The sequence below is a fragment of the Acanthochromis polyacanthus genome, chromosome 5 (genome assembly GCF_021347895.1).
Source record: "Acanthochromis polyacanthus isolate Apoly-LR-REF ecotype Palm Island chromosome 5, KAUST_Apoly_ChrSc, whole genome shotgun sequence".
Classification (NCBI taxonomy): domain Eukaryota; kingdom Metazoa; phylum Chordata; class Actinopteri; family Pomacentridae; genus Acanthochromis; species Acanthochromis polyacanthus.
Genome location: NC_067117.1, coordinates 28,014,070 through 28,035,427, shown reverse-complemented (window position 1 = coordinate 28,035,427; position 21,358 = coordinate 28,014,070). Strand labels below are relative to the sequence as shown.

At 42.4% G+C, this 21,358-nt stretch overlaps 2 protein-coding genes across 4 annotated transcripts in view; one reads left to right on the top strand and one right to left on the bottom strand.

Annotated features, from left to right (window-relative positions):
* The window catches only part of znf831 (zinc finger protein 831), a 16,196-nt gene extending 7,976 nt beyond the window's left edge, over positions 1-8,220 (bottom strand). Inside the window, exons 1-2 of one of the 2 annotated variants that reach the window (XM_051948448.1) lie at positions 8,028-8,220; positions 1,629-5,893 (exon numbers count right to left, since the gene is read on the bottom strand). In XM_051948448.1, coding sequence (XP_051804408.1) covers positions 1,629-5,844 — 4,216 coding nt within the window. In that variant the 5' untranslated portion in view covers positions 5,845-5,893; positions 8,028-8,220. Of the gene's footprint in view, positions 1-1,628; positions 5,894-7,556; positions 7,852-8,027 lie in introns of those variants that run through there. The other variant, XM_022200888.2, reaches the window with a different exon arrangement.
* cstf1 (cleavage stimulation factor, 3' pre-RNA, subunit 1) lies at positions 5,601-21,358 on the top strand. Of its 2 annotated transcripts, none has more exons than XM_051948508.1 (6): positions 5,601-5,700; positions 11,771-11,984; positions 12,070-12,347; positions 12,439-12,636; positions 12,766-13,156; positions 20,706-21,358. In XM_051948508.1, the coding sequence occupies exons 2-6, from the start codon at positions 11,816-11,818 to the stop codon at positions 20,963-20,965; spliced, it is 1,296 nt and encodes a 431-aa protein (XP_051804468.1). In that variant the 5' UTR covers positions 5,601-5,700; positions 11,771-11,815; the 3' UTR covers positions 20,966-21,358. The 2 variants fall into 2 exon arrangements, with proteins under 2 accessions (XP_051804468.1, XP_022056581.1); XM_022200889.2 differs by lacking the exon at positions 5,601-5,700 and adding an exon at positions 11,314-11,428.

Below are 21,358 nucleotides of genomic sequence, written 5' to 3'. Positions count from 1 at the left end.
CAGCTAGCAGCTTAAGTTAAAAAACAGTCACAGATTAACCTGAAACAGAGTCTGGAAAACAATAATTAATAAAGATTTAAGACCTTAGTAGGCCAACAAAAGTGACAGAGCAGTTAAAGATTAAGAAAGTAGAGAAGAACTGCAGACGGACCTGCAGGAGACAAACTGATCAATCCTTGCCTATTCCACATAAACAGAGAAGAGCATCGTCATTTAATCACTCCTATTTCTATTGTACATTTTCGGTTATAGTCACCATTTTTCATGAAGAAGCCTAGTTATGAATGACAGGTTCTCTGCTGTCACACGCTGTTAAAACATTACATTTAATGTATCTCGATCAAATGTCAGTTATTGGCCTTTCTTGATTACCAGTAACTGGCATCCGTATCAGCCCTTAAAACAGCTCATATTGGTGGATACCTAATTAAAAGAGACCTGAAAGACCAGTGTGAACAGCAGGGAGGATGACAACAAGCAAAGTCTGTTTCAGTGTTCATATAGGCACCTTAAACTCTCAAATTTATGCATAACCTTTATATTCAACCTTGAACTATAGCTTTTACAAGGACAATGGACTGACCAATGAGCAATAAGAATGTTTTACACTCAGAAAACATATTTTTTGCTATACATGTACACATGGGATCAGATATAAAATGTTGTGGATGGCAAAAAGGCAAAAGTCTTGATGAAAAACCAGTCAGAGCTAATAAAACTTCTAGAATTTCTTTGGTTTGGCAAACTCTTACTGAATTTAGTGCAAAAAATAAATAAATAAAAAAAACTCACATGGAGCAGTGCCACTGCTACTTCTCTTAAAGTTCTCCGTCAATAATTTAACAGTGCTACTGTACAATAACTACTAACCATAACCTGGCAGAGATAATAACAATCTGAAGGAAAATTGCCTTTGCGGTGAACGGATGCACAACAATCGCTTTAGTCTGGACACAGTGGATGAAGGTCACAGTCTGTTATTGTCTGTAATACTTTCATTTTAAAAGTGGGAAAGTGGGTGATTTGTGCTGTGATGGGGGTCAAATGACACTTTCAAATACTGCAAGAGGCTACAGGTTTGGGAGCAGCTCATATGTCACAGTAATAAGGACACTTATTGTCAAAATTAAACCCATATGGACTGTTAAACAGGTTGTTTTGCTTAGCCACAGGGAGATTGTTAAGTAAAGCACCATTTAATTGTTTATGCCGAAACTTAAAATTCCGGTAAGTCCTTTAATTCCTCAATTAAGACCAAAAAAAAACACGCTCACTGTTGGCTTTGGTGATTCTGCAGAGCACAGTTCAGATGTTCTACAAACCTGTGATCATTTACTGCCACCTTGTGTTAGAAATAGTTCTCTGTCTTTAAATTTGCTGAGACTGAAGTTTGTCAGTGTGATCAGTAAGAATGAACCAGTCAGATTGGCCTATGCTGGATGTTTAGAGCAAGCTTTTAACTTCTCACTATTTGGATGAAAACACACTTAAAATAAGCCATTTAGTAAGAGTCAGTGTTTGATGTTTGATCCTGTGTGATAGAATATGGAGCCAAATCAATGGCAGGTTCCTAAATTGCTCTGTAAAATCCCACACAAGTATCTCATAAAGTTAAAATAGTCATATACCTGCAGTCGAGCTTTGAATGCTTGAAGCGGGAGTGTCTTTGGGTTCTTCCACTGATGTACACTGACCCAGTCGTCTTTCTGATTGGGCAGAGCTGATCATGTCCTGTGATTCATGTTGACTAATTTCCACTGAAGGGACAGAATCGTCTGGATTTCCTGCTGTATCACTTCCCATGTTTGAATATTTGGATGAATTCAGATTCTCAGACAATGTAGATTCCACTTGATCACTGCAGTAGATGGATGCTTGAGGGCTCAAACGTCTTAGAGGTTTGCATTTATTGATGGATAATGAAGGGACTGACGGTTTATCAGCCTGATCGAGGCATTCTCTGTTTTCTGACCTGCTGCCTTTGTATGCCGAGGTTTCGCCCTTGGCATTCGTTGTGCCTACTTTACACGAGGCTCCTTGATTTTTAAGTTTGTGTTGGCTCGGTGCTTCTCTTTTCATGCTAGTTTGATTTACTGCACTGGGAGAAAGAGAGCTCACGCTGAGCTTGTGTTGGCTGGAGAGTGTTTGTGAGACCACTCCACCTTGGCTGACCTTCCTGTCCGGTAAAAGTTTCTCCTCAGCACGATTCGGAGAAAGGGCCTGTTGCTCCTCTAAAGTTTGGCTCCTTGCTGACTTTACACCTCTGAGTGAAGCGGCAGTTGACATAACATCGCCCGCAGAGTTCTCAGTCTCTGCGACTGTGTTTACATGACCATATTTTTGTGGTTGTAGTGATGAGTCTAAAGTTTCAGAGGGAATAGATTCAGCTGGTGCTGCAAGCTGGGTGGAATTACTGTCCTTGGTGAGGTGAACGTCTTGTTCCGTTTTTCCAGACTGAACAGAGAGTGGAGATGTTATTCTCTTTGGGTTGACTAGGGGTAAAGACTCACTTTTGTCCATCTCCCTTTCATGACCTGAGTGGTTGTGGTCCCTTCTCTCATTGCTACTTTCTATGGTGGCAAAGCCTTGAGCCTTATTCTGAACAACTTCCGGGGCCATTGCGTCCATGTTGACCCTCTGTGAACCTGATGGTCGCTCAATCTGAGGTTCAATAAGGGCTAGCTGCTCATCAGATATGATCTGGAGGCAGATCTGGAGGTCTGCTGTGTGGACATGAAACACATTCTGAGCAGCCGGTTGTACCTGGTCGAACGGTACAATGTGACAAGGTACGACTGGGGTGTTTGGGCCGACGTGTGCTCTGTTTCCAGGGTTCGACAAGTCTGCTGCTGTAGAGAGATGTGTTTGTGACAGGGGAGGGTTAGAAGTAAGGTAAGGTTGATCTTGAGCAGATGTCTGATTATTTGCTGTGGTTACAGCGGGTGTCGTTGGATAGTTCACAACTGTAGGTGCAACAGGTTTGGATAACTGCAAAGGCACTGCAGATTTCGAAGACTGTATCAAAGTGCTGCATAATCCTGCCTGATAATTTTGTAAGCAGCTTGTGGTTATTGTGGTTGTTGCAAATTGCCTGTTGTGCACTACAGCTAAGCTAGGTGCTGAATTTTGACTGAGCTGTGACTGACAAAAAGTTGTAGCTGTGCATGGCAGGACGGGCTTGTCTTGCAGAGAACTAAAAGCACTTGTTGTCTTGATTTCACAAGTTTGCATCACTGGTGAAGTAACAGAATCCCTGCCATTCTTTTCACAGGTTGTGATCGACGGTGAGGCCTTCTCAGTGGGAGGAGAGGTGAAAGTGCGGGTCGGGGTATCTACAACTCGCGGTGATGGATTTGAATCATGTTCGGCAGCGTTGGGCAACTTGAGCTGGTATTTGGGCAGGAAGCTGTTCTTGGCAGCAGGTGGGATGGAAGTGGCTGGTGAGGTGCTAACAGACGCTGCATTTGCATTGATTATGCATGATGGGAAAAGAGCTCCTTGGAGCTGAGTATGCTTTGGATTTTTTTGAGGGTGGATGTAAGTGAGATTTGTATCCTGCTTAGACACACTGCCAGTGACACACGAAGAGGGATGAGTCAGTGTTTTTGGGTTAGTCTCCATGTCCAGAGGGAAAATTATTTTGTCATCAGTTCTTTGCTTTTTCCTGTCCGAGGGAATATGGGCTCCACAGATCTGCGAGGAAGAATCAGTATGTTTTTCTTCATTAATCAACCTCCCAGCCTCAGTTCTGTTTACACAGTCTGTTTTGTGACTAATCAGTGATCCAATGGAAGGTAATGGCAGAACTGACAAAGACAAATTTCTCCGGAGCGGAGCCTTGAGAGAGCTGCTTGATGAATTAAGACAGCTGGTTTGTAGATTACAATCCACAGGAGGGACAAGCGGTAGATTGGCAGGAGGGCAGCTTGGGTGGCCCACCTTTACACTGCTGTTTGTTAAGTTTATTGTTGAGCCAGTTGTTGCTATCGTTTCCTTATGAACCACTGACAACCTCTTTTGTAGACCCTGAACCACCTCATGCTCTGGGTTTGTGGAGCATTTCCTGCCTTTGATAACACTGTTGTCACCACTTTTCTCAGCATTGTAGAGCTTTTTGAACGTTCCTCCCCCGTACATGTACCACTTGTTGTAGGCAAACTTCTGTGCTTTCTTCCTCCGGAACTTTCTGTTGCTTGGCTCTCCACAAATGTCACTGCCGTCCCCATCGCAGCTGAGACTGCTGGTGCACGCCTCCTCCACAGATGAATTCCTGAAGAGACCGTCTGTTGCGTGGTTGCAGTCTACGGCTGTCTGCCGGACCAGTGGGCGGTGGGTGGACGAGTGCTGGTTCACAGGCTTGATCGTGAAACCTGTTGGGTTTATCTGGCCAGAGCTTCCCCTCCGTGCGAGTGTTACATAATCGCTCTGATAGGAGGAGTTTGGGCTGCTTCTCTCAGGCTGCAGGAGGGTAACACTGAAGGGGAGGGAGTTGCTGCGGGTTAAGGGGGCATGCTCCATGGTGGAGGAGCACTGAGTGGGCACAGAACTGTACAATTCTGGCCTTCTGTTTCTTTGTAAGCCAAAATTCTGATTCGGATTGATCCTCATGTCAAAGTGGAAGGAGTCCTTGTACGTGTACGGCATGGGGAGGTCAATGCTGCCCTGCTTTGATAAAACTGTCTTCCGTGGCCTCACATTCTCCAGCTGTTTGTCCTCCACAACAGCTGTATTTTCTGAAATCAGCTTCGATATTCGCTCCTCCAGCGTCTCCTGCTCCCTCACGGTGTCTTTGGCCTCTTGTCCGCTGTGGCTTGTTTCTGAAGGTGTGTCCGTCCTGGCAGTTTCTTCGAGATGCTCCTTGGTGGATTCAGTGAGGGAATCCATGCTCTGGTCAGGTAAAATGCTGCTGGGGCTCATATAGTGGTCGCTGCTCTCACTGAAGCCCGAGTCTGTGCTCTCATGACTCTGTGATTTCCCTCTGGATACTGAGCTCTCCCACTGCTTGGAGAACAGAGTGGCCTCTTGTCTCTGGAGGGGAAGATGACGACTAACACTCAAAGAAGGTTTTTCATTTTCCAGCCGCTGTTTTTCGTCTTCCTTTGCTACTTTGTCGCTTTCGTTTGGTTTTGTATTGTGAACTGCGAGGGTCAGCTCACTCTGTTCACTGCCAGAACCTTGTGTCTTTACAGAGAAGGACCTTGTAGTACTGGCTGGACTGATGCTCTCGACAGCAGGTAGTGTGGCCTCCTTCTCCACGCTGCCCGACTCATCCAAAGACAAACTGGAGGTACAAGTCTCTCTTGAACTGGACATGCTGTCTAGGCTGCCCAGGCTGCCCTGCTCGGACTCGGACGAGAGACGAGCATGAGCCTGAGTGCGTCTGTGTTTGTAGAGGTTGCTCTGAGTCTTAAAAGAAACTCCACAGGTGGTGCAGGGGTAGGGTCGCTCCCCGGTGTGGCAGCGGAGATGCTTCTCCAGTACACTGGGCTTCATGCAGTCCCTTCCGCAGTGAGGACACACGTGTTTTCCTGCAGACTTGGGTCTAACTGCAGGAGCAGCAGCTGCCAGACTCAATCCTGGCTGAGACTGCAGCCCACCAGCAATATGGAGTGTCAAGAAGGGAAGCGTCTCCTTGGAGTAGAGCGGTGGCATGGCCAGATGGAGTGTAGCCGGCTCCCGGGCAGCTGCAGGAGGCTGAGGGTAAGGCTGCGCTGGTAAAGCAGGCACTGTGTGGATGTAAACAGCCGTTAGAGGGGCCTGGATGTCCATCCTTTTCTCTGCCTGCGCTGCGACGGAGCTGATGTGCACCGGAGCACTCGCCAATCCTGGCTTGCCAGTCTCCATGGTAACTGCTGCTGCTGTCGTGATGTACCAGTGCCGGGTCTCTAATTACCTGTAAGATAAGAACAGTTTGCATTAGACCTCTGCCATGCCTCACATCAAAAAGGGGCAGATCTGTCTATTTAACTGTGGGTGTTTCCATGTCTCTCTTAAAGAAGAAAATATTTTATTATGACACCAATTGAACAGAGAGAATGAGCACACTAATGTCCTGAAGTAGTTATTAATGACGAACACGCAGCATCCTTCAGGACAGATGGCTAATAAAGCAATTAATCCAGCCTGGATCTTACATGGTGATAAAATCGAGGGAGATGTGTTTTTGCATCAATTCTCTGCCTCCAAAATAGAAATCACATCTCCATCTGAGTGATTTCATTGTTGTGATGAGCAATAATAGCCATGGATACAGAGCACAGAGAGAGCAGAGGCATCTGCTGTTTCGTTTCAAGGGCAGGTAGTGCAGGAATCCAACTCTTAAGATATTTTCTGTGTGCAGGCAGTGAAAATATGAGACAAAAGCATGGAGAGAAATGTGTACATACAGCAGAGAGGGGCAGGGGATGATGTAGGAGAGTGAGTCACATCGGGAGATGGATGAGGGAGTGAGATCAGACAGTCATACAGTACATCAGGGGCTTTTATCTCCCTAAATATAATGTGTCTGCTGACATTAGCTGTTGCATTTGTCACCAGTCTGCACCATTTACATGCTATACTGATCAACCAGACAAGCCAGGGGGAGTGTTTGCTCTAGGGGAGGTTCTCTTTATAATAATAGAAGGTCTTGACCTTTCTATGCAAAGTTCCCTTAGAGAATATATTTTATGTTTGTGTGCTATATAAATACAATTGAACTAAATTGATTTGAAATTGCATTCACATGTAACATGTGGAGGCTTTGTCTCCTGACAGGCTGTCATTTAATCTAATCAAAGTGTAAAGCCACCTTCATGAAAAGACAAATAGCTGCATAATAGGGCGAGCAAATTTCATTTCCTGTTGCTGTGATGCTTCTCCTGCATGTATGGTGATTTTGCATAATTCACCCACAGAGGTACAGTTGGCATAAAGCACACTCTTTTGTTGGTTGTGCAGCATGAGCACGCCCACGTTGGAGACTTTTTGTACTGTGAACTGAGGAAAGTTTGCTTCTGATCATATTCGGGTGAGTTCATGAGGAGCACCCTGTGAATGTATTTTATTTTTCCAACATGATTTCACTTAGGTCTGCCCTCCTTACTGTAACGTGCTTTCACTTCCTTACAGCTATGTAAATATGGCATATTGTTACACATGATGCAGCTCTGTGCAGAAAAATTACTGTGGGGACGCTTTTTTGTACAAGCGATCAGATATCTGTTTTAAAATGTGTGTCTTGGGTGAAACAGCTTTAAAAAGAAGTCACGCTTTCCTGGAAATAACGGCTTCTGCTTTCTTAAATAATAAATAATAAAAAAGGGAAGATTTTCAACACTGTGTGTTTTGAGGAATTAAAATCCTTGCTCCATCTTATCTGCTCTGTTAACTGAGGTTCTGACTTTCTGAAAGGAAAGTTTGACAAGAGGAAATATCTGGCAGCATATCAAAACACACAGTGTAGGTAAGAATAACACCACAACAGACCAGAACACGTCGTTCCTAACTAGGCCAAAACTCAAGCGCAACAGTTAAGAAAAGAAACTGCAGAGAACAACCAAGCTGAAGTCACTTACCGTGTTGCTCTGCGCTCCAATCACTGACAATTATCCAGCTCAGAAAGCCCTTTAGTCCCATCCTCTGTGTACCTGCTCAGTTTTGGCTGTTCTCACAACCAGGCTGTGTGTGTGTGTGTGTTCCCTCTCTCCAGTCTGATCTGCTCTCACAGCCCTTTGACATGAAGTGTTTCTTGTCACGAGGAAGCGGAAGAAATGCAAATGAGAGAGAAGATGCACTCTGAAAGTGGTGAGGCAGAGAGGAGGAGAGTGAGGGAAGGAGAAAGGCTGGCTGGGTGGGTGTGCTGCTGTCAAACAAAGACTTCCGGAGGACAAGTTGAAAACACAGATTACACAGAGAAACAGGGAGAGATCAGCAGGAGTGAAAGAGCAACGAGGCCCTGAGAACAGATGGAAGAATTTAAGGCTGATACAAAATAAAATGTTGTGTAGGAAAGAAGTGAGCCTGGTTAGAGGAAGTGGCGAGCTTACCTTCAACAGCTGAATGGCTGATTTACCATCAACAGTTTGAGGCTGTACCTGACTTCTGGCTCACTTATATACTCGCTCCCCCACCTACCTACTTCCTCCCACACACCGTATTTCATACACCCACGTAGACAAGGGTGCAGCAAAGCTAATGTTGATGTGGCTGCTCGGCTGCACGTGCAAAGCTATCACTCTCTCAGGCAGAGAACAAATGGATGAGTTGTGAGTGGCTGGAGTGAATTTTCCCACCTCCAACCACAGCCCCCATGATACAGTGTGGATCCTTTCGCAGGGCTACAGCAGTTCAGGCTGCACATGCTTATACAGCAATGTTTTTTTTTGTTTTTTTTAAGCCAAATATTCCTTATACTCGCCTTCTTTTGCAGTAACTGCGACTGGTTTAGTGAGACAAACTGGATTTTGGAAGCAGTATTGATCTGTTTCAGACAGATAATAGAGGGGAAGTATGTGATATTTTTGGCAGTGGTTTTCCCTCATCTCTCCCGGAGTAACCCGGTCAACAAAAAAATATGATGAGTTTCTCTCAAATCTTACATTAAAATCAAATTTCTTTCATTGCACAGTGGTCAGAAAGCAATAATGAAAAGTGAAGCTTGGCCCTATAGTTACATGTTTTCTTCCAGTTCATGGCAGCATAAAAAGACAAATCCAGTTTTTGTTTACATATACTGTCTGTCCAATAACTACACCTTTCTGGTGGCCTCTTAGTACATGATCTGTACTTGATAATAAAGAAACAGCAGAATTGCACCACAAACTAGCAAAACTGCAGAGAATTGGATTTCAAAACCTAAATTAATTCCAACTTTGCCCGTTTGAGGGCAGTGCAGTAAGCTGACATTGCATCACCTTACAAAGACGATATGGTTAATGTGTTAGCACACTGTTGGGTATTTATAAATTGAATGGAAGATGTATTCGAAATACTGTTTAGTGCCATCTGATGAATTCACACACTAGGTTCAATATCACTACCTGGTTTTGATCTTGCCACCAACTTCTAAATAAAATGGCTCTCATGCTGACTGTTTGTGTTTTTTGAGTGTAAATCTGCTGAAGATGACGCTGAAGGAAAGAGTAAATCAGCTTTGTTGTAGAAAACCTGTCACCACACTTCACAAAGGTGAGAAGAACTTGAGAATCAGGTGATAATTCTTTGCCTCTATCAGCAACTTGTTGTGTCATGTTACTAATCTGATTCATTGGTTATAAAAAATGATTTACTACAGCTCCTTTAGGCTTTTGTTTTTTCCTTGATTCTGATGTAAATAATGAAAAAAAATCATTCGAGCAACATATTTCTACACTCAAATCCTCCGATGTTAGTGATGTTCACTCTTTCTGTGAACACTCACTCATCGTGTGGGATCGACCATGCAATTATCAGATGACATCTGCTGAAAGAAAACAAATAGTTTTTATATCATTTCCCTACTACAGACTCTAGCCGGTCTCCAAGGCAACTGCAGGCTGGTCCACTGAGAGCATGCATTGTGTTGACATGGCAACAAGACACCTCCTACCACGCATGTTTTCTGCCGTTTTCATACGGTTCACAATCCCACAGGGTGGAAGTGTAGTTCCAGGGATGTTTAGAAGGACACCACTATAATGAAATGACTTCAAATTGCCATATGTGGGTCGTCTTTTATGGATCTGTGCAGATTCCTGCTCCAAAACAGCCAGCAGGCGTCTGCTGTTGCTGATGGAGGATATTATAGTCATGTTGCTGAGGTTACTAGGATACAAGGTTGCATCATTTTTCACAGCTGATGGTCAGCAGTGACAAGAACATGTGTTCATGCTGCCCCTCCTGGCCTTTACAGCTGCCCTACATAGCTCCAGAGACCTGTTGTGTTGCTGTTACTTCGATTTTCATCCACGTGATTATAGCTGTTGTGTTTTTTAGCGATGAAGTGTTATTGTCCAACATTGTACCAAATACTTCCTAACACCTGCCTAATGTCATCATGCAGCTAAAGAATATCTTCACTCTCAGATTTCACCTACTTTAATTGTTTTATTGTCTCCCTCTGCACTGCATCAGATCATCTCTTTCAAGTTATGAACCTACACTGAAAGCACCGAGGGAAATATCCAGCCTACTTCATTTGTGCTTGAATGGGGCCCTTGCTGCATACTTTGAAGTGACAAATGACAGATTTATCATTCAAATCGGACTATCTCTCTAACACGAGTTACGATCATCCATTTCTGTCTCTTTTCCCAGTAATAGAACTCATTACCCACGCTGCATAATTTCCTCTGTTGCTTTCGTTCTCTGTTTTCCTCTGTGCACAGTGTAAGCTGCTGACTTAAGAACATAACTTTTAAAGCATAATTTTGTCCAATTTCAGGGTTTTATACGTAGCACATGTAAATAACACACCTGCAATACACAGGAATAAACAGAATAATCTCTAATGCACATTTTCCCAAGCAGGAGTTGCTTTGATGGACTTCATTAGCATCAGGACCTCAACCACAGAATCCTCAGACTGACTATGAGACTCTCAGACTGAGAATTAAATGAGAAACCTCTAAGAACAATAGAGCTGCTGGTCACATTTGAAGCACAAGTCTGACATGTTGGCGCAACTGGACAGCTGATGCTGGTAATCTACAGATTGAGTAAAAATAAAGGTTTTTGGCTCCATGACAGAGCAGGTGAACATTGCACATACACTTAAACTTGACAGTGTGCACATATTGTAAAGTACATTAAATATTATGTATCTATGTTGTATTTCCCATCCATTTAATGAAACACTTATTTAGAAAGCTTACTGTGACCCAGGTTTATCACCACCCAGCCTCCAGGGTTTATTATAAGTGCTTCATTCGTTTTTTTGTAGAACTTGCACAGCTAATGCATACACCAGTAAATATGTATACCAAAGTCTACATTTATTATTATTATTACTATTGTCATAGCTATTCTTAACCTTAGCCCCAAAGCAAACCACCCAAATCAAGGGCCTTACGTGTTTTATTTAAATAGTGCTCATTTTCTTCAGATGTTACTGATGAAGGTCTTATTTGCAGCATTTTCGAGTGTTAATTACACTAATGGTATTCTGTTACTAGGCAACAAACAACAGTACGATGTTGTTGTTTTTGTTGTTTTATTTTGTTATTCTGATCCGATCTGCTCAATCTGGTTAAATAGTGAAAGAATATTATCTTTAGTTACAGTAAAGACGACAGACACCGTTAAAGGTGTTTCCGTGCTGCTGAAGCTTTTTTTCCTTTCTTGCTTGCTTTCTTTATTCAGTTGAAGCGCAGCCGCAGATCATGTCGACGTTACGTACGTAGTGACGCAGGACGCAAAACGTACGTATTGCACGTTTGGGTCAAGAGGCGCCGTTGGAACTTCGAAGAGGGTTAGAAATCTGTATATTTTCATATTATAAACAACAAAAACACTACTTTAGTCTTCGCTGTTAGTGAACACAGAATATTGTAGCTGCAAAGCACATGCGCTCAGCCAGTTCAGGGTTGCATCCGCAGTTAGTATACTGTTGTTTTGTCTTAACTCTAGCAACAAAGCTAACCTTGTTAGCAGCACGGCTAAGCACAAGTCCCATTCATTGGCTGTAGCTGACCGTAACGTTAGCATAACACAGCTAACGATGTGGAACTAACATATATTATGAGATGAGATTATTCAACAGCCGCTTACCCAGTCTGAAGATAAGTTGCTGACTCTGTGTGTTTGGTTACAGCCTGCTAAGTTGTTACTACTGGCACTCAAGTCGAAGTGATCCAGCATGTATCGTCACAAACCGACTCTGAAGGACCGACAGCACCTGTACAAGCTTATCATCAGCCAGCTGCTCTATGATGGATACACCAACATTGCCAACAGTCTCATCAATGAGGTGAAACCACAAAACGTGGTGTCGCCCTCTGAGCAGCTGATGCAGCTGGCAAAGATAGGTCAGAGTTGTTTTCAGCATGTCTTAGTGCGTTTTTGATGTATGTTTAAAGCTGCTCTAACTGTGCAATCTGCAACTCATCACAGGGATGGAGAACGACGACAGCGCCGTTCAGTATGCTATTGGACGCTCTGACACAGTGGCACCCGGTGTTGGCATCGATCTGGAGTTTGATGCAGATGTCCAGACTATGTCTCCAGAAGCATCAGAGTATGAGACCTGCTATGTTACGTCTCACAAGGGTCCATGCCGTGTTGCCACATACAGTCGGGATGGGCAGCTGATTGCCACCGGCTCTGCTGACGCCTCCATCAAGATCCTGGATACTGAGCGGATGCTGGCCAAAAGTGCGATGCCCATTGAGGTGAGGCAGGTTGGAGATTAAAGGTAGACTTGCTGTTTTTAAGCCAGCATGCTCACTTTGTTTATTTTCTTCCTGTTTCTCTGGATGTCAGGTGATGATGAATGAGACAGCGCAGCAAAACATGGAGAACCACCCTGTGATTCGGACACTGTACGACCACGTTGATGAAGTCACCTGCCTCGCCTTCCATCCCACTGAACAGATTTTAGCATCCGGCTCAAGAGATTACACCCTCAAACTATTTGACTACTCAAAGCCTTCTGCAAAAAGAGCATTTAAATATATACAGGTCAGCTTTTGCATGCTAAGGATTAACTTTTAGCACTGGTTAAAATCACAACGTTTTAATTTCGTAAATCTTTGGGGTCCACTATAATTGTTTTGCGAACCAATGCTCTCTTTATCCACTTCCTTGTAGGAAGCAGAAATGCTGCGGTCAATCTCCTTCCACCCGTCTGGTGACTTCCTGCTGGTGGGGACGCAGCACCCCACGCTGCGCCTCTACGACGTCAACACCTTCCAGTGCTTCGTGTCCTGCAACCCGCTGGACCAGCATACAGACACCATCAGTGGCGTCAGCTATAACCCCACAGCCAACAGTTACGTCACCTGTAGCAAGGACGGCAGCATCAAACTGTGGGATGGCATCTCTAACCGCTGCGTGACCACCTTTGACAAGGCCCACGACGGAGCCGAGGTCTGTTCTGCCATCTTCTCCAAAAACTCCAAATACATCCTGTCCAGCGGCAAAGACTCCGTGGTCAAGCTGTGGGAGATCTCTACTGGCCGAACGCTGGTCAAGTACACAGGTAATGTGGATATGCTTTGTTTCAACCCCAGTGCAGGTTCATAGAGCAGGATGCAAGAGTACACTATTGGTCAAAAGTTTTGAGACACTTTCTCATTCAAATAAATAAGAACTTGTCTCAAAACTTTTGACCAGTAATGTAGTTTCATATGTTAGAACTGACTCACACATTGTGATTTGTATTGGGCATGCAAGGGGAATTTGCAGAAGTTGACCTAACATTTTTTTAGGATGCAGCTGCAGTGAAAAAATTTACAAAAACTGTCAACATGTTTAATTGGATCAAAGAAATATCTTTCCACATGGTTTGCGCTTCAATGCAAAACTGAGCCAGATACACTTTAAAACATTGTAATTACTGCAATTTGTTTTTCATTCAAGAGGGAAAAAAACAAAAGTATCCAGAAAATTGGGTCATTCCATCTCAAATCATCAAATTCTTAAAACAATTTCTTCCTCAACCATGGCTGATTTGCCTGAAGTTTTTATGACAGAAAACACTGATGAAGTTATTTGTATAATTGATGTTTTAACTATTTTTTGACATACATAAACATAAAAAAAGCCTGCCAACCCACTTTCAACACATTTTTTCGCACCTTCTGCTTCTGAGGCTGTATTTCAACAGCACCATCCCAGGAACTATGAAAGATGAAAGCCTAAAATTCCCCCTGTTGTTTCTGATCACGTTGTTTAGTCAGAATCAGGACAAGCAGATCAAATAGACTCTAAATATGGGTGAGTTGAAATACGGAAAAAAACTGAAGTCAAAAACTCCCATCCTTGAGCACACATGAACTAAAATGACTATGCAGAAGTCAACTAGTCATATTTTCTGAACCATATGTAGTGCATGTCACAATAATACAAAATAATCAAAGAGCACAAGTTAATACAAAGTATTTGATCACGAAAATAAGACGAAAAATACCTTTAACTTTTACAACTGATTGAGCAGTCGGTCAGGAACAGACAGATTGCTTTTCTTGACAGGGGAGAAACGCCATCAGTTGTATTAGGAATTAAAGTGGTGACGTCTAAATTTACAATTTACTGAGTGGTGTTTAGGCTTTAGTAGCTCAGTACTGCATTCATTCAGTGTGACAGCTGCTTCAGTGTCTTTATGAAGGGTTTGGTCCAGCAGCAGTGAAACATCACCGACTGTACACGTCAGTACTCTTTGTCTAAAATTTCTGGTATTACAGACAGACTGACTTTCATCACCTCTCTTATCAATCACTGCTTTTCCCAGAAAAGCTAGCTTAATAAGGATATTTTAGGGACATTTATTTTGATGATGAAATGTTTAAACCTTACAAACGTGCATCTTGTCACAACCAGATATTCATCGGCCTAAATTAAGCAATGCATGACAAGCTTATGCAATCAAGGAAATTTTGTGAATCTAACGTGGAACAAGACTCAAAGAAAAATAGTCAAAGTTCTCAGGCAATGAGTGAAACCTTCCTTGTCTTTTGCAAAAAAAGAAAAACTATTTGCAGTGGCTTTAAAATAGAATTAAATTAAGATATAAAACCTTTTTGATTGTGACAGAAAATGAAGCACAAAAACGGAAGCATAATGAAGACAAGTGTGCGCATATCAGGTTAAGTATGAAAAACTAAATGAAGCACTAAATACTGGTAGTATAGTCTGATCAGGTTTTTTTGGCTCTGATCCCATGAAAATGATGAAATACAAATCTGACAGCTTTAGATGCTAAATCTGATTCTTCATTCAAATACCGAAGGTCCTGCTGCAATGTGATTAAGTTTATAAGATTAAATTATTGATATAACTCACAAGAGAGAAGACATGTAACTCTGTTGGAGTTATGGGACTTAGAAACACACTTGCAATCGTAAAAAGGTGCTACAAAGTGGAGCGTCTCTCTTAACGAATAATCTTTGGCTGAATACAAACCCCAGCTGCAGAGAGCACTTTAACCAGACATCATCATATCTCTAAGTAGTATATTGACCAGACAGTGGAGAGACAAGAATAATCCAACATACAGCGACGAGATGCAGCAGTTAAAATGCTTCAATGGAAAAATGCAAATATAGTTGAGGGAGTGTATTCAGATATATGGAAGATAAAGGCTCATGTGTCAAACAGTGCACATATAGAGGTCTAGAAGGCTATTTATGACATACCAATAAGCACTTACTCAACAAATTGCTGCCCATAGTTTGATATTTTCACCTCAAGTATATTTACTCAACCTAGTATTTGTTTTTGCCATTTTTTTATTTACTGACCATCTCTCACCAAACTGATGTTGATGTTCAGAATGTTCCTTGGCTTTGAAAACAGCGCCCTCTAGCCAAAAAAAGTGAGGAACTTCTTTTATTTTAACTTTGCTCAGAGGCACTGAAGAGCTGGTTGTAAAATGCTGAGTGTTAGACCACATTTTAATCATTGTAGAGTCACGTATATGTTGAAACCTGCCGGTGTAACGCCAAACTGAACAAAAATTAAGTGAAATTTTGGAAGCAAAAACAGCATCAGAGGTTTCAAATAAACAGCAGCTTGCAGAAATACAGTTTTCCTACGTCCTCAATCTCACTCCTTTTGTTCACAACGGTTGCATCTTCAGCTGTCACTCTGCTAAATCTTGTTGCAAAAACAAACCTGACAGTCCGACTGAGCGATGACGCCATCTTCCTCGGGGTCTACAGTCACATCTTGCAGTCACACTTCCTTCCTTGTTTGTGTGAACGCTTTTTTTCCCCCCTGTAACCCTCTTTGGGGACGAAAACACGGATGTTTTTATGTTTTGAAATCGGACATCCTTCTTAGATTTCATGAGTGAATTATAAGGAAAACAGCAGTCATTTAGTTTTAATAGGAATTTTTCAGGAGTTGGAGCTTCTTTAGAAACACTGATGTGACTTAAAACTCTTACTGTGGAACTTAAGTGCAACTGCTCGTAGTTGTATATTTAATACTCATCAGTAATTTACAACAGCTAACATCGGATTAGGTTAATAAAACATTCTGTTGGGTTGGATCTGTAATCCGGCACAATGAGTTCATAATGAAGCAGTGACTCTGACATTAAAGCATTGACTCTTAGCACTGATTTTAATGTGTTTTCACATCAACATCAGATTATTAGGGGGCGACATGGCTCGGTGGGTAGAGTGGCTAGTCTTGTAACCGGAGGGTTGCCGGTTCGATCCTGGTCAGGAGAGGTCATGTCAAGGTGTCCCTGAGCAAGACACCAAACCCCTAACTGCTCCTGATGGGTCATATATCAATGTGTGAATGTGATGTATAATGTAAAGCGCTTTGGGTATCGTTTCAGGTATATTAACGCACTCTATAAATACAGACCATTTACCGTTTATTAGTTATGTGACGATCAGAGTACGTTTGTCCTTCTGTTATTCTGTGAATCTGTCTGTGCGCAACATCACTCAAAAATAACCGATTTGGATGAAATTTTCAGGTAAGGTCAGAAATGACATAAGGACCACCTCATTAGATTTTGGCAGCGATGCGGCTTATAGTCTGGATCCTTGGATTTGTTAAAGGTTTCTGTATCATTGTGAGATAGCGTCACTGTAACTCTGACAAGAAGTGAAGACTACATCAGCTGCCTGCATCAATTTACGCGCTTCGCTACATATTTCGGTCAGCCAAGTCGGTGTCCGTACATAACGTACACATGCTTGACACACGCCTGTGCTCAGGTCATTTTGTCTGTGGGTACATCTATATTAAATGGCCATATTCTGTGTTGCCGTGATTTCTGATCATCAATAACTAATAAACAAATGCTATGTTTATTTTAAAAGATGTTTTAATTTCTGACAATGCCATATGGGGGATTGAACAGCCTTTGTGCAATACTGCACTCTCTTTGCTTTTCTTGTTAAAACAGCATCTCTTTTAACCCTTTAAGCTTCAGTGTACCGCCGGCGGTACACCTACTAATTTGCATAGGAATTTCAAGAATGTCCGACGGGTGCAAACGCGATTATACAAACACTATACACCGATGGAAAGCTTAGATTCTCATGAATCCGCCGGTATAAACCACTTTCAGATGCGATTACCACAGCGGGTGAGAAAAACACATTTGTCCGACAAAAACAAATATTCATCCATCCGTTCTCTATACACGGCTTCAACGCACACAGCGCGACTCACATTTCCGGGTTCATTATTACACACAAAAAAAAAGATTCCACAAAAAACGGCCATAATCCAACCTTTTACATCCAGATGACACAAGCCAGTAAACTATTTTGTCCAAAACATGTCCTGAAGTCGGAATAAAATCCCCGAATCGGTCGTTTTCAAGGAAATGCACCTCCCGATGCGCGTCCAATATTCCCCGTATTTTTCGTAATTTTTTTTATTTAAAAATAGAATATTAGCGATTTTTTTGTACTGAAAACGGCTGGAATTGACTGAAGCTTTGCACACATTTTTAGGAATCAGGAAATAGAGGTTGGCAATCTGACAATCTTACGCTCTGCATATGGATGTCTTGATCTGATCCAAACAATTGCAATCAGGGCCCATCAAGGCATTTTCAACCATTGATATCAGCTTTATTAAGCATGAGCCAACGCCTGGTTCTTTGGTTACGTCCACTGATACACAGGTGTCATAAGGGGGAGCACAGTAATTGCTCAAAGGTGCATGACCACCATCTAGCATACAGAAATGTGAAAAGAGAGCGCAGTTTATGGAAGGATGCTGCAAAAATGTCTGCAGTGTGGAACTATTTTAAATTGAATCAGTGGTACTGACAGAATACTACCAGTTTGACACACAGCGAATTCACTCAGTAACTCAGGTAAAGGCGGCACCGAAGCAACACACACTGGAGGATACCTTTAAAAGGAGAGAGGAATGACCATAAGTAAAAATATGACTTGTCTAGGTGTACGTTACCGTTCAAAAGTTTGAGGTCACCCACACAATTTCATGTTTTTCATGGAAACTCACACTTTTACTCGTGCTAACATAATTGCACTTGGGTTTTCTAATCAGCAATTAGCCTTACAACACCATTAGGTAACACAATGTAGCATTAGAACACAGGAGTGATGGTTGCTGGAAATGTTCCTCTGTACCCCTATGACATTATTCCATTAAAAATAATTCGTTTCCAGCTAGAATAGTCGTTTACCACATTAACAATGTCTGGACTGTGTTTCTGATTAATTTAATGTTATCTTTATTTTTTTTTTAAATGTTTTTCTTTCAAGAATAGACATTTGTGAGTTCAAACTTTTGAACAGTAGTGTACATAAATATCATCTTTAAGGTTTCTCTTGTGTTGTTCTGTTTGTGATATTTAGAGAGTGTGACAAAATCCTGTTGAATTTCCTGACAGTATTAGCTTGTACTTTCATTTTGCTCTGTGCTATATTTATTGAAGCCAAAGCAAACCCACACAACCGACACGGCATCGAGTTTCTCTGGAAGCACTTCCTCATCCAAACTCACTGCCCTGGCTGGCATCTCTCCACAACTTGGGCCATTTCATCTTTCTTAGTTGGACTGTATTCTTATGTTATTGAAACTTTAAAAACTGTTATTGAATAAATTGTGACATTTAATTTGCATGACGATTAGGGCTGGACCCGAATATCCTGAATATCCGAATATTCGTTCGCTAAGGCACTATCCGGATATTAATTTGGTATCTGAATATTCGCGCGCGCCCCCCCTCCCCCCAGCGTTACTGTCTTCCCTCCGCCTTCTGCCCACATCGGCTCATCTCGTCCTGTGATCACATAGACATATACACATATGTCTTTAACATATACACATATGTCTATAACATATACACATATGTCGATGTGATCACTCCCTCCTCCCCCCAGACGAAAATATTCGGAGCTCGTCTCTTCCCTGCGCCTTCGGCCCATTTCGGCTTATTCCGCCGTGTTCTTCGGCTCATTTTGGCTCCTCCATTCGTGTTTGTAAACACCACCCGAATGGCCGGGTGGCTGCCAACTCTGAAGTCACGCTTCACTTCGTTGCATAAACACAAGACAAGATACTGAAGACCGGTGTTTGGGAATTCTTCAGTTTAACTAAAGACTAAACGAGGGCAAAATGTGGACCCGGGAGACCAGACGAACGGATCCGACTATTCGGGCCGTCTCCGCCGCCGCGCACAACCCTTTCCCCGGTCGGACGTTACGGGGCGGAACGAATATCTGGATATTCGTCTTTAATAGGGCCCGAATATTCGGAGGCCAGAAACCACTATTCAGGCCAGCCCTAATGACGATACCACTGGACAGGATGAAACACGGCCTACACCAGCTAGACATTAAAGAATAATTAGAGGGATGCTTGCTTTAAGACAGTTAATGAAGATTTTTCTATGTTTTTATGTCTTAGATGGGCCCGTTTTTATTTCTTTTTCTTCTGAGAGGTGCTTTGGCAGTTGGCAAACAGCAGGTTTGGCTGACGGGGACTAGTTTCACTGACTCACGAAATAAGTCCCTTGAACAGGAATTGTCCAGTGATGGTTTGGCAGACGTACAGAACAGTCAGAGGTTTCTACATGTGTAGTGTGGTTGTAGGGGAAAAAAAAGACACGGTTCTGATAAAATCATTGTTTGGTGGTTTCTGTTTTCATTTAGTAAAGTTTACAGTCCCGAAACTAAAGTTACCAGTTAGTTGAATTAGCCACATATTAGTTCGCTTTTTCTCTTGTAATGTCGTGCCTTGGGTCACATTTTGGAATGTTTTTGGTACAGAAGAGAAACGAAGGAAATGCATACAATTTTGCATTTATTTTGAACAGTGTATCATTATTCATCCAGTAAGAGTTAGGTTAGGGTTAGGATATACATGACATGTAATGTTTTAACAGCTTGTGACATCAGAGAACCTGCCATTCATGAATAGGATTCTTCAGTAATAACTGTAGCCATATCTCAGTCAGTAAAATAGAAACAGGAGTGATGAAATTGGGACGCTCTCCTCTGTTTATGTAGAATTGATGGAGATTTATCCGTTTGTCTTCTGTAGTTATGTCTGCTGTTCTTTATTTTCTTAATCTTTCACTTTTCTATCACTTTTATTGACCACTAAGGTCCATATCTTACACCTTTTTTAATTATTGTTTTCCAGACTGTTTGAGGTTATTCTGTGACTGCCTTCTACTGAGCTGCTAGCTGTTAGCATAGCCTTAGCCACTGTGAGAGAAGCTAATGTCCTAGCTTGTTTGTTGATCAGTTTTCACATCTCTGCTTGAGAGACATTAGTGAGACCACAGAGTGACAAAGCTGCATCAGACCTAAAGTAGCGCATTTAATTCATCAATATTTAGACAATAAAAGTAACAATACTGATAATTAGAAAAATCACAAATATCGGCCACGACTACCGGCCAGGCTGATAATCGGTCCATCCCTAACGGGAAGCATGAAAGGTGTAGCAGCAGTAACTAAAGGTTTGAGAGTTTAGTGAATGTTCAGTTTCTGTTAAGTTAAATTTCGATGTCCAGCTGTGATTAGACTTAATTTGTGTGATCATGTCATGTGTCATGCTCTTCCCGTCTGTTCCAGGCGCCGGGCTGAGCGGCCGTCAGATGCATCGTACGCAGGGCGTCTTCAACCACACTGAGGACTACGTGCTGCTGCCCGACGAGCGAACCATCAGCCTCTGCTGCTGGGACTCCCGCACGGCCGAGAGGAAAAACTTGCTTTCTCTCGGCCACAACAACATTGTCCGCTGCATCGTCCACTCGCCCACCAACCCCGGCTTCATGACCTGCAGCGACGACTTCAGGGCCCGATTCTGGTACCGCCGCACCACCACAGACTGAGTTTCCACTAAACAGGATGCTGTCTGCCATGACCTCAGCTACTTGTCACTGTCTGATCTGTGGCGTTTTTCATTTGTATTTTGTTTGAAACCGGGGCAGTGGAATTTTTGGTACAGTACTGATAAACACGAAGAGTTGTCATTGCAAAATCAAAAGAGTAAAAAGTGATGGGGCTCTGTTCCTCTTTGTGAATGATACTCTGTTTTGTCTTGCTTAAGTAGCAGTCTGACCTATAAAGCTCTTTTCACTGCTTATAAACTTGAGTTGTAACGCTCTGATCTCACATTTCTCAACTGTAATCGACCGCAAAGTTGTTTTGTTGTCTTTTCCACTTTTATATTTTGTCTACACCCGTTGTTGTAATTCAGATTTTTATTAAACAGTGAAAAGGAA